This window comes from Zosterops lateralis (genome assembly GCF_965231275.1).
Source record: "Zosterops lateralis genome assembly, chromosome: 5".
NCBI lineage: Eukaryota > Metazoa > Chordata > Aves > Passeriformes > Zosteropidae > Zosterops > Zosterops lateralis.
Window position 1 is genome coordinate 39,601,438 of NC_139766.1, and position 12,910 is coordinate 39,614,347.

General features: G+C 36.6%; 1 protein-coding gene across 2 annotated transcripts in view; it reads right to left on the reverse strand.

The window, feature by feature from the left end:
- Positions 1–3,140: 3,140 nt before the first annotated feature.
- Positions 3,141–12,910, reverse strand: part of TLL1 (tolloid like 1) — a 122,569-nt gene continuing 112,799 nt past the window's right edge. For both annotated transcript variants that reach the window (XM_083862267.1, XM_083862268.1), the window contains 3 exons: positions 11,879–12,092; positions 6,785–7,035; positions 3,141–5,108 (listed from right to left, as the gene is read on the reverse strand). In XM_083862267.1, coding sequence (XP_083718393.1) covers positions 4,974–5,108; positions 6,785–7,035; positions 11,879–12,092 — 600 coding nt within the window. In that variant the 3' untranslated portion in view covers positions 3,141–4,973. The remainder of the gene's footprint in view (positions 5,109–6,784; positions 7,036–11,878; positions 12,093–12,910) is intronic.

Genomic DNA, 12,910 nt, shown 5'->3' on the forward strand with positions numbered 1-12,910 from the left:
AAAACAATTGCAGAAATGGGATCCAAACAGAGACACTCAAGCCTTGCTAAAGTTTCCTTTTGCTGTTCACCCAATACCACTGTACCATAAACATTTTTGCCCCTGCCACAGCTTGTTTGCTTTGGGAACTCAGAATGAAAAATCAGGGGAAATGAGAACCTATTTTCTAAATAGGAATAACTTGCAAAATGCAAAATTGTTCTTTTTGTTTTAATAAGACTTCATTCATCCTGATTCCATGGAACAATATTAAGCAGCTGCTTATTATTTTTATTAATTCAATTAGATCAAGCAAAATAACATTAAATGGTGTCCTAAGTATACAGTTTAGGGCAGAAAAACTTGATAGTGCTAGAGAGGGAAGAAAATCAACCTGTAAGAGCTATAGGGATGTTATCCCCTTTCATAACTGGGTAGTTACTCTAGATATACATGATTAGGAACCAAAGCAACCATTTCTTAGGTTTTCTTCTGTTCTCTGTTTGAAAAATTTGCTAACCAATGCAATTAGTCATCTAACTGTTCTCTAGGTAGGTAAAAGCAGTACATCATAAAGCATTTTTAAAGAATATGAAGGATGCATTAAAAAAAAATATCAATAACAGTGCTAACTTTGGAGACCCCTTTGTTTTTAATGTAATGTAGTTGTATCTTTGGTAGCTTTATATTTTGGTTTTTTCCGGCACTTTGTTCCGATTCCTCTTTCTTTGTTTTGACTGACCAATTAATAGCCAAATCATAATCAGCAATGGTAAAATTAAAATCAGAGCAAGCCCTTTGGTAAGATTCTGCCAATCTGTATAATCAGGTATGTTAATGTGATATAACCCATTCCCTCCTATTATGCATTCGGACCCAATTTCAGACCTGAAGTCCAAGCAAATTTCTCCTCTGGTTACTGGCCAGGTCTATTTTAAGATTGAATACTTTCCTGAAATTGCACACATATATCAGGTCCCTAAACTCCAAGATCTGTAAATTTTGGCAGAACAGAACCATTTAATTATAAAAATTCCAGTGAGCCTCAATGGTGACCACTCTCTGTGGTGGTGCAGCACACAGGGCAGCACACACACAGCCTGGGAGATCAACAACAATTTCCTCTGTTAGAACAAATTAGGTGAGCCACTTGCACCCTGAGAGCATAGCAAAAGTGCAAATTCCCCAGGTGTATAAAGCTTCCATCCAATTAATTTAATTTTTACAGTGGTTCAAAAGCAATCTGCTTTAAATGAAGAAGTAACGCTGAAATACTGTGTTAAGGATCTGATTTGGCTCGCACCCATGCTTAGGTCAACTCGCTGTTTCATGGGTCTTACAGCAAGGCAATATTACTCAAATATGTTGTCGATTATAACAAAAGGTCAGCAAAGAACAGAAAATCTGCTGTGTGTGCACTTACCTTGCTTTATTCACTTTAGCTTGACCTTCACTGTTTGTATGTAAGGCAACCATTTTAACTGCTTTCACTGATGACTTTTATTCTTTTTAAACTTTCTCTTTTGTTTGTTTGGTATTTTGTTTTTTTTTTAAGGACACAAGGAAAGCCACTCAGAAATGTACCTTACCTTCCTTCTTATCTGAGTGTGATAGTGATCACAGGATTTGCTCTGCCACAGACTTAAATTCTCCAAGAGCCTGTCAGCCACACAGAACCAGTACATTCCATCAAAATAACACTTTATGCTGAATTTAACATTAAAGAATAATACCCAGTATGTCAGAAGTTCTTCATGCAGTTGAGAAGAAAACTGCACTATATGCTCCAGGAAAAGTAATTTAAATCCAGTGACTATGCCACAGTCAAAAAAGTTTTTGTCAAATAGGAAGCAAAACAAGTATCATCTTCACCCTGATGGGAATGCTGCCAGTAAATGCACTGTAACTAGATCTCATAGCTGCAACTGCACATGTGGATAGCCCACACTGATTTTCACAATTTCAAAAATCAAAAAAAAAATTTTTTCATTATTTTCTTATTGTTAGGCTATTTATGAGGCATACTTCCCCTGTAAGGGAGGAGTTCACTGCTTATGTCATTTTTCATTACATCAGGAAAAATCTCCTTGGACTTGTAAATAGCTGTGTTTTAAACAGCATCTGATAGCACCACGAGGCACTGACTAGGATCATTGCCAGTGAGAAGATAGAACACATATGGTCCATTTATCATCAAGATAATCATTAAGAACACCTTCTGCATTTTCACCATTCTGAAGCATATGAGATCTACAAAAGAATAACCAATCAGAGAAATAAAATCAAACTTTGTATTTAAAGTTATGGCAACTAACTTCCTGATTCTATATATTCCATGTGAAAAAATACCAGAAATGCTGAGCTCAAAAAGCAGTACTTTGATATGACAATAAAGAAGCACCTTCCACAGAGTTTTGGAAATACACCATAGCATGCTGCCCCCCAGTCCAACCTCTTCTCCATCCATTCCTGCTGCACTATTTAACACAGAACAGCAGGATTTATACAGAGGCCTGTATGAATCAACCACAACAAAAGAAACCTTTCCAGAAAAAAATAATGATTTTGGGTCAACCCTGTGGTTATTAAGAGTAATCCTGAAGGGAATAAGAAAGCCAAGTTTAGAGAGAAGGAAGACTTCAGCAAACAGAGAGAGATAATATTAAGGGGAGACCAGAAGAGAAAAGTGAAAAATAGGATAGCATGGAAATTTGCATTTGCTCTCAGTCTCAAACTTTCCCAGCTCCTTTTGATTAACCATGCCAGGGAGACACTATTTCTGCTGCTGCTTGCTTTTCCTTTCAGAAATTCAAGCATTGGAATTCCATCCAGCTGATGAATTTTGTAACAGCATCAAGAATACACATTTTATTTTTTTGAACTTCAGTAATATGTTTGCCTGAATTGTGTAATAAAAGATCTTTGAGAAAATGTTTGTAGTTCATTTCTTGATCAAACAACCTGAAAAATGAGCTAAAAAGACAGTAGAGTGGCATTATAAAAACACAGAAATTATTAATTTTTTGAAGTTCACACACATCAGCTATCTAAAAAGAAAAATATATATGAGTAATAACAGGGCTGCTAAAACAAGCAAAGAGACCTATACAGACATTCAGTTTTTATTTTTATAAAAAAAGGTCAGATTTATTAGTGCCAATGTATGTTCATAGAAGGAAACAAAAACTAAGCTAATTTGAGTAGCAACTTACATCAAAGGATATCAAAATAATATTTTTTGTAAGTGAAACATAATATTCATTTAAACTTGGTTCTTGCAAACTAGAAGTCCTTGTTACCTGTCTATGAAGCCTTTAAAGAAAAGTTGCTACAGTCAAAAAGGGTCCTGATAGAACTTGGCACATAAAGAAACAATTCCATATTCACCCATACCTCTCACTCTCCTGGAGCACTCATTCATACAATAATTACATAATGCATATACATTATGACTAGAGCCATGTATGGCCTAAAGCACATAGAATATCTCAGTACTAAATGTAACATATCTCTACATCAAAAGCAGGTCACTGTATTTACAGCACATGATCTCTCTCTGCAGATGGGGCTTTTGCTTGAAGATCCTTTTGTTAGAGTATGTTAAGATGCTCGAATTGTCAAATTATTTATCAAATTAGAAGTGTATCTACAGGAAGATCTGTCTGATTGTGTGCGAGGATTCTAAGGCAATAATAGTTGTTCCACAGGAATAGCACTGCCATTGCAACCCACTTTCCATCGGAGCAGTAAAGCCTTCCTTCTCCAGATGCAGCCAGGTACAGTGAGACATTCATGATCTGCAAACAGTTGGCTCAAAAGTCTAAAACTTCTTCATTTGTTTGTTTGTTTTTAAATGTTCATGGAATAGCACCATAGGAATTCACACTTGATATCAAAAAAATCCTGGGTCTGTTGTTTCATTTTGCTTTTTTCACCATCATGGATAGTCTTACTCTTAGAAAAAAAAAAAAAAACTAACAAAAACCTCTTTGGGAAACTCATCTTTTGGACACTACTGCAGCTTCATTTCTGAGTAACTGAATCAGGCAAATAGCTCATTCACAAAAAGGTCCAAAGAAATAAAGCTTATAGCAGTGGTTTCAAATGTACTGCTGAAAACAAATTCAGTAGGAGGAGTTTCAGATGATCCTTGACCATTTCTCTTTCTCGTGGATACAGATTTTGATTCAGGACAGGTTTTCATTTCAGTCTCTTTCTATATTCAGTGCAAAATAAGAGCACATCATCAGAAATAGCTTACTTTACCGGTAAGCCAAACATTTTCAGATGCTTACACCATTACAATTCAGTCAACTGGTGATTGGTCACTAGTGATGACTGATGTAACAGTTCAGTCATTAGTAAAACAAAATAGTCTATAGATCAGTTACATTTCAGAAGTAGGATTTTCCAGTTTCAAAACAATAATAACCTGATATGACAGGTGAATTTTTAAAAATACAGAACAATGCAGGAAGGCTTTCCCATTTTATAACTTCATTCATGTCCTTGTACACGCCATACACAGGATTCAAAGTCAAAGCAACTAGGTAGAAGGACAGTATTTTGAGTGTGTGACCTAAAAGAGCTTCTTTTCCTCCTAGACACCATACAATTGTCAGAAGGAAGAATGGTCTGCAGGGTCACCTCCCCTGAATGAAACTGATTGAATCCACACACAGTTCTAGCAAATACTGGACCATGAACAAAAGCTTTTATATTCTCCCTGCATGCAAAGTCCTTTCACAAGCTCTGCAGAGACAGTCGAGTATGGAGCCTGCACATCATCATCTTGACTATTCCACTGGGGTAGGTGATTTTCTTCTTTTATTTATTTCAGTCTCTGGTCTTATAAGTCAACATTTCAATTGAACTTATATTAAACATTTGTGCTAATAACTTCGGGGGTTTTTTAAAAAATGACATGCCTTCCCTCCTTTTCACTGTGTGTTCTTTCTTTCTCACTCTTCTTTTCTGGCATAGAGGTTCTTGTGTTATTTTTTGGTGTGCATGCTATCTGGATATCTTATACTTCTGTATCGTATATGAAATCCTTTCTTGTTGATTGTATCATCAGTGTGAAAGTGAAGTAAAAGAGATTCCCCTGCTGAATAAATTTCTTCTGGTGGCTAAAATAAATGAATAAAAAAAAATAATTATTTGTCCACTCTGTGTATTCATTCACTTTTTTTTTCCCCTATGAATTTTTCTCTTATCCTGCTACACCTCATTGTGTAATTCCACTGTGTCTCATACTATGCTGTCTGACATCATCAGACAGAACAGTTCTATTTCATTGTGCTCTCAGTTATAGACTAGGAATTTTAGAGGCAGACTTAGGAAATAACCTAAACTCCTAGTTTTTCTCTAGTTCTGCTGGAGCAAGAAAGTGACTGGGTAGGAGCATATACAATATTCTAAATGTAGATAAACAACAGAGGCCAATACCTATTTTCTATCTTATTCTTCACAGCACTCATGATGTCCTGTTTTATTGCTGAAGCACATTGATCAGAATTATCAGCTGAACTACCAAATCCTCCTTCTAAAGTTGAGAAGGTGGTAATATGTACTAACATACATATTTTTCCCACTCCAGTTTGGATCATTTTGCTTTTTACTTTCAATAGATTTTTCTATTTAATTGTATCTGTCCTATGTGGCATCTGAAGCCATTCATTTACATCTTAACAGAACCAACCACCACTGCCGCTAATACTCAATCATTGCACCCCAAGCCCCCAAAAGAAGAAAATAATTCAGCTCATTTTCTTGTTTGCTGCCCTTGTATTTGTAAAATATGGTAACTTGCAAAGAAAAATATTGTTTTGTGTAAATTAGTAGATTTTAGACTCAGTTGTAGCATTTCCCTTAGAATACATCCCCTACAGCTCAAGTGGAAGCAGCTTTTGTGCATCATTTATTAGTGTTCAAAAATACACTAAAAGGATTTAAGCCAGTTTACAGGCAACTTGTCTCAATGACTAAGATGTTTCATCCAGCTCAGAGGCTGAAAAAAGTGACATATAATTACTTAAGAGCTACTGTCATCTCATGTAGAGTCTTTGAAGCCTTTTATCTAGGCAAAGAGTATATGTACTAAAGTGTGCTTGCACTGGCATACATATAAAGAATTAATGAAGATTTGTGGGATCATTGCATCAGTTTTCACAAGACAGGCAGCCAGCAGACCAATGCAAGTCTAAAATGAGAAATAACATACAGCATTTTCAGGGTGTCATCTGGCCAATTTCCTCCATATCCCACCAGTAGAATGTGTCAGAAGGCATATAGGATTTCGCAGTTTTCTTAAGGCCCATATTAATCACCCGAGTTAGGAGCCTATTTTTTTCCTAAAATCAGACTTAAAAGTTGATGCGCACACTATAAATACTTCCCAGCTGCTCCTCTTACAGTAAAATGTGCCTTCTTTACAATTCAAAAACTTTAATGTGATAACTTCCAACACGGGTGCATGTAAGGAAAAAAAATGGCTAACTTTTCTTTGTGTGCTGATAAACACTGCCAGCTACCTAACATACTTAACATTACCTCTTTAACATTACAATACCCTGGCCAGAAAATAGGTAAGAATATTTATTGATGAAAATATTTCAAGAGAGTGATTGTACTACAAGCCTGCAAATTTATACATTAAAATCTGAAGTAAATAATCTAGTACCTTCACAATAAGGTGTAGTAACTGAATCTTATGACCCTTACCTTCCTCTGCCCTGCCACTCTTAATCTTTTTGTAGTAATGAAAAAACATACCTATTTAATAGGTTTACACCTATTTACTTACCCCAGATCCACAAAATCGACCAAGTCTCTCTGCTGTCTTATCGTGGCCATCAAAAAGCTCCACGTAGTCATAGCCACAGTCTGCCTCTTCCTCGACCTCGAAGGTCTGGAACATTAACTGGACGCGGGAGCCGTGCTCGGCCACCAGCAGCCAGTCGCAGTCTGCCTGCACCGGGTAGTTGTTGTCACCAAACTGGGCGTGTGAGTACAGGTCCTTGAGCTTCAGCTCGGCTCTCAACCGACCACCACACTCTTAGTGAAGGGAAAAAAGATGAAGAAGCTTATTTAGTGCAAATTTGTGTTTTCTTTTCATAGGCACTCAGTGAATATGCTCTCTCAGGCTGAGTGCATTTTAATGCCCTAAGTAGGCTAATCAAGCTGAGAACGACGTACTACACCATATGAATAAAACTCCATCATTCTGAGTTTTCTTATATAAACTCTCTTCTATAACTAGAGAGACTTGAACATAGTTCATAATTTTCAAGTAAAAGATAGAGGAATGTGGCTTAAGCAGTATGGCAGTCTTTGGGTAGGCAGTGGAAAGGATCCTGTGGCCAGCAAGGCAGTGGCTGTAAGGGTACTCACAGTGTATTTCAGTGGTGATGTTTCCACAGAGTTAATGACACCATTTGTAAGTGACAGGGGAGGATCAGCTCCAGCACACATGTAGTCAGTGACTGAGTGGAAAACTCTTTTGTTTCACCCTTGCATCAGCTTTAACCATAAGGTGGCACCTGGAGAGGCAGCTCAATACTAAACACCACTGCAAAGCTTGCTACCTAGTTTGCTGTGTAGTTCATGAGCAGGCTTTTCTCTGCAATGGAGTGGGCGAGGAGAAAGCTGCTGCTACCAGGGAAAATCTTGTAGCTGAACTCCTGTTCTTGAGGCAAGCCTTTGGCAGGAGAGCCGTGCCTTTTGTCAAAGCCATTATTTTAGCATAAATCTCTATTTATATGCAGTTGAATGATGGATGTGAGGCTTTAGAGCTTGTTTATAACTGCTCAAAGAGTTCAGATTTAAATATGAATTAGCTTTAGTATATAGGTGAGTAAGGTGTACAACAAATAAATAGAAGTGTTATTAGAACCCAATGAAGAACAGATGAACATTGTACTTAAGCGAAAAAAAATCCATCGTTTCCAAAAGGTGGGTGCAGGCTTTTTCACTCTACATGTATGAAGATTTCAATGCAAACAGAATAACTTCATGTTGCTTTCTCATCAAGAACAAATAATCTCTTATAATTCTTAATAAAAACATCAAGTCCAAGTGATCTTGAACAAAATACTGAGACTCACAAATTTAGATTTAATTTTTATAAATAAATGAATAGCTAATTTTATCTGCATTTAAAAATATATAGATATTATTGATGGATAATTTTAGAGTAACCTGAAAGATTCAGCAAGATTCAAATCTTTCTATACTTTGATGAAGACACACTTTGAATTTTACTTCACAGACTCCACCCACACTAAACATGACCAATTGCACTATTATATTGTGAGGAGTCACATTTCAGCTAAGAGTTAATAATGGCAATGATCAAGTTCTTACTCTTTAAAAAAAGTGGTTTTTTTCTTAATAGGGAAATGAAGGAATAAAACCAGGAAATATAAATTATGTTAGTAATCTGTTATGCACAATCAGTTAAATCATAAGTTTTTTGCTCTTAAAGAACAAATAGGAGAACATGATAAAACATTGTCAAGAAAGACAGTTTAAACAGTTATTTCTTATTGATATTGCAATTTACTGTTTTTTTTCTCCCTATTCTGAATTCCATACACTTCCTTTTTTTTTGTGTGTGTGTGTGTTTTTGATTGGTTGGTTGGTTGGTTTGGTTTGAGGTTTTTTGTTGAGGGGAGAGAAGGTTGTTTTGGATTTATTTTTTTGTTTGACTGGACTCTTGCCAATATTAGGAACATCTCCCTGCCTCAGACACCAAACAGCTGCAAACAAGAAAACATTTAATGAACTGTCTGCATTCTTTCCCTCTACTTGCTTCAGAGGACAGGAGCTTAAAGGAAAGTTGTAGCCATACAACCAAGACCATGGCGACTCCTGTTCCCTGGCCCTTCTCTCACAGATTATAGTCTCCTATTTTAGAATAGGAATTACAAGACAAATTTTCAGTTTGTTAAGAATTAGGGTGTAGTTTCAGAGGTCTACATCCAGCCTGCACAATGAGGCACTGCACTGGGACATGTGGGACAGGCACAGAACAGAGCAGAGCCACGCTTGCTTAGCCTTGGTACCAGAGCTAACCCACTGTGGTTTCCATTGTGCTCTGCTGCAGGCAGGATGTGTGCTGACTGAAAGGAAGTATGTCCAACTTGTAAAATTATGGTCATCTGGTAGCTTCAGTGAAAGACTCTTTCTGGATCATCTAAGGCACAAAAGCTCTCTCATGTTTCATGACTTTTCTGGGGACTTTTAAGCTTCTTACAAATACACTAACAAATTGAGCAGTAGTTTCCTTACTGTTTAACAAGCCAGACAGTTGGGAAAAGCTTAAACCCACGCCATCTGAACTAATGAAACAAGATTATAAATTTGATTCAGCACTCCCATACTGAATTACTACAGCCATTTTGGAAGTAACACAGGCCTCTAAACTGAGTGACATCTGAGATATCTGAATTTGTTAGAGACATCCTCCCAGCATTGACAGATATGAATAGGACCTACAGTAGATCTGCAACCTCCTAGAGCAGTGGCTGGAGGCCAGGTACCATAAATGAAACTGTGAAGCTGTCCAGAAGAGAACTAGATGCCTGAGTTAAGGCAGACAGATCACTCCCTGAGCAATGATGTTTAATGTTCTGTCAGGAGCATTTTTATGAATTCCTCTTGGATGGATTATGCCTTTTCTGAGAGGGGAAAATATGACAGAATCTCTTTCTAAAACTGTGTTGCACTTCCAAAACAGCATTTTGTAAGTTTTGCTCCACCCAAGGAAGCCTTTCAATCCAGTTTTTTTTAAAACTTTACTGTGTTTGCTGCTACATTTTTATCCTGTTTTCTGAAACATTATTTGGAAATTTGGAAATTGGATCGCGCTTAGAGCCAAAGAGTGTCATAGAAGGGAAATCAACATCATTGACAGCATCTACTGGAATAATAAGGGGCCATTAAATCATGAAGATGCCAGGAATGCTGCAGCAGAGACAGCTCTGTCATAGAATCCAGCCACTCGTTCATTGCTGTTGTGTTACACCAGCCCTTTCACTGAGTGAGTTCTGCCAACGTGTCAGAAGTGATGGGAGCAGCTTCCCCAGCACTCCCTGTCTGCACAGCTGTGCAGGACTGAACACAGCCTTGTCTACTTCCATTGCACACCATCAATTACTTTTTCCTAGAAAACATGAACTAAGGGAATATAGAATCTTCTGCCCATACACTTGTTAGGTATCTGTTTATTCACACATGTGCCCACAGGACAGAGGAAAAATTCTCACAGAGCATCTGTGCTTGGCTCAAGAAGGGAGGAATAGACTGCAAACCTGAGTTGTCCCTGATTCAAACACTACCTCCAGGTACACGCTGGTGATGAAGTTCTTCCTTTAAGGAAGAAGACTTTTTAGTTTTTTATAACATTCTTTAAAACTAGATAGATTTTATTTTTCTCAGTTTCTCAGAAAAGCACATGCTTGTCCATGCTATGAACATTTTTATATTTAAGGCACATAAAACTCAGTAGATATGAGGGAAAATTCAGCAAGTCATTACAAAACTTGGAATCTTTAGAATTTAGGGAGTATACATCTCAACTTTGTTCACATACTGAGTGCTCCAATCCTGCAAACTGAAAGTGAGGACAATAAATGAGACAGCAGTTTTACATGTGGTCTAGCAAGAGTTCTGACTTTTAACTATATATCCTGAGGTAATTAAAAAAGGGTAATTATTACTTCTATCTAATTTTACATCTAAAGGCAAATGTTACTGTAGTAGGGAAAGCAAAATATTTCATGCTTGTAAGAGAGGATTTTCCACAAGAAAACCAAACTGAATTACAGGTAGCTAAGCTTTTCACTTTCAATGCCTAGATCATCTTGGCTACTGTCTCTCTGAAAGGGAAATTAAATTACTAAAGATTTTGAATTCTTTGGAACAAATAAGAAAGAAAAAATAGACAAATTGCCAGCATTGATACATATGAGGATTTTTTAGCTGAGCATTGACGGATACTTTGGGTAATATCATTTTACATTAACAGTGACTCATCACCTTGACCATTCTATTAGTAACTATTATCTGTCATTAAACCTTATCTCCTAGTAGATATATTTATGAAATATTTTTTGAATTATTTATTTTCTGGATAAATAAGAATGAACTCTGGAAAGTAAAGACAGACATTATAATTGAAGATTAAAATAAAGATCAAAAAACCCCAAAATCTCCTTGTTTTACTGCAGGCACTGGATGTTCAGAGCTTCAGCACTAGAGGCCACTGTAAGCCAAGCAACGTCAGGGGAAAAATCTGCACACTGAAAATGTCTCAAAACTTCTATTTATGCAATTACAAACCACTATTTCCAACTTCAGTGACTTCTGCCAAACAAGAAAATTGAATGGTAAATATAAGGAACGTTATATTCTACAGGTCTAAGAAAGTCTTCAATGTTTTTTTTTTTCTTATTCTCCTTCGGTTTGTCTTTCCTTTTAAGCACTACAAGAAAGAAATATCTATTTACCAGATTTTTGTTTAAGTTAGAGCAGGAAAGTAAGGGAGATGCATCACATTTCCCAGTCAAGTGTTTTCATTACAAATACAGTGAAAAGATATTCAATCTTTTATGATCTCAGGTCATGAATCCTGAGGAACCTCATTTCTTATCTGACTTTGTTTCAACACCTTATAATTTCTTACCTATGAGAGAGAGAGAGACAGGGAGAAAGAAATATCTAAAATATTAGAGAGTATTTTCTGCAATCTCGGACTGTTCCTACTGGCCTTAAGGCTTCATTAGATACAGCTGTTACATCTATGAACTCATCCCATTGCTAAAAAAACCCCTCTGCCTATCTACCACTAAAGAACAAGGAGAAAGTTATTAGTAAAAAACATGTCCTGATTTCTGACCTGTAGAGTGAGTTGCTTGGAAGCCTTTTCTTTGAACTGATGCATCAGAAATAAAGCGGAGAAACATTTTGTTCCCAGTAGCAATGAGAGGATCTGGTATTTTATTGCCACATAAGCGTCCCAGGATTGGAGATTTTTCACTTTCACCATCAAACACTTCCAAGTGGTCATAAGCACATTCTTGATGCTGTTCTATTTCAAATTCGTTGAATGTCTAGGGGGAAAAAAATAAAATTACCCATTGTGGGACTGTATTGACATGGTACATACATATATATGTTAATATGTTTTAGAATCCAAGGATACAGTTAAAATGACAGATCTAACATTACTGTCTCTACAAGCCTGTAGATTTGAACAACATATTGACCTTGAGAAAGTAGAATAAAAGTTAAGACACTGAACTTTAAGAGTGCATCATCCTTCATACAGAAAGGCATTAGAACCTTCATAACCAACTACTTACTACCTACAAGAGAATATTAAATCTAGAATATTGCTGCCTTTCTGCTGAATTTGCCCTGTGTTTTTAGGATTACTCCAAATTTCACAGAGCATTCAAAACAGCAAAAAGTCAGAAATTATTGTTTCCTTGCATAGTTGAGGATTGATTGAAACATCTGCAAAACATAATGGCTCCTCCCCCGTCCTTTTTTAAAACCTACATTGCACTGCAAACAACCCCCTGAGAATGACTTTTCCACATGAAGGCTTAGGCATGAAAGTTTTATTTTCTAATCTATTATGTGGAAATCTATTTTTTTATTATTACAACTTAATGATGTTTCGGGCTTCACCCTTCATGCTAAGGTCACATTTTTGCTAGCAAAAGCATTGTAAAAAAAATAACAAAATTGTGTTAATTGTTCTTTCGAACAAACTTCAGGCATTTCCAGAAAGTGTATGCCATACCTGCCAGAAACTCTTAACACACATACAACTAACACCGGCATTTCAGATATGGAAGAGTGTTTTCCAAGACTAGAATGATATAAACAAACTTATTTCAATGAGTTATCTTAGATTTTTCAG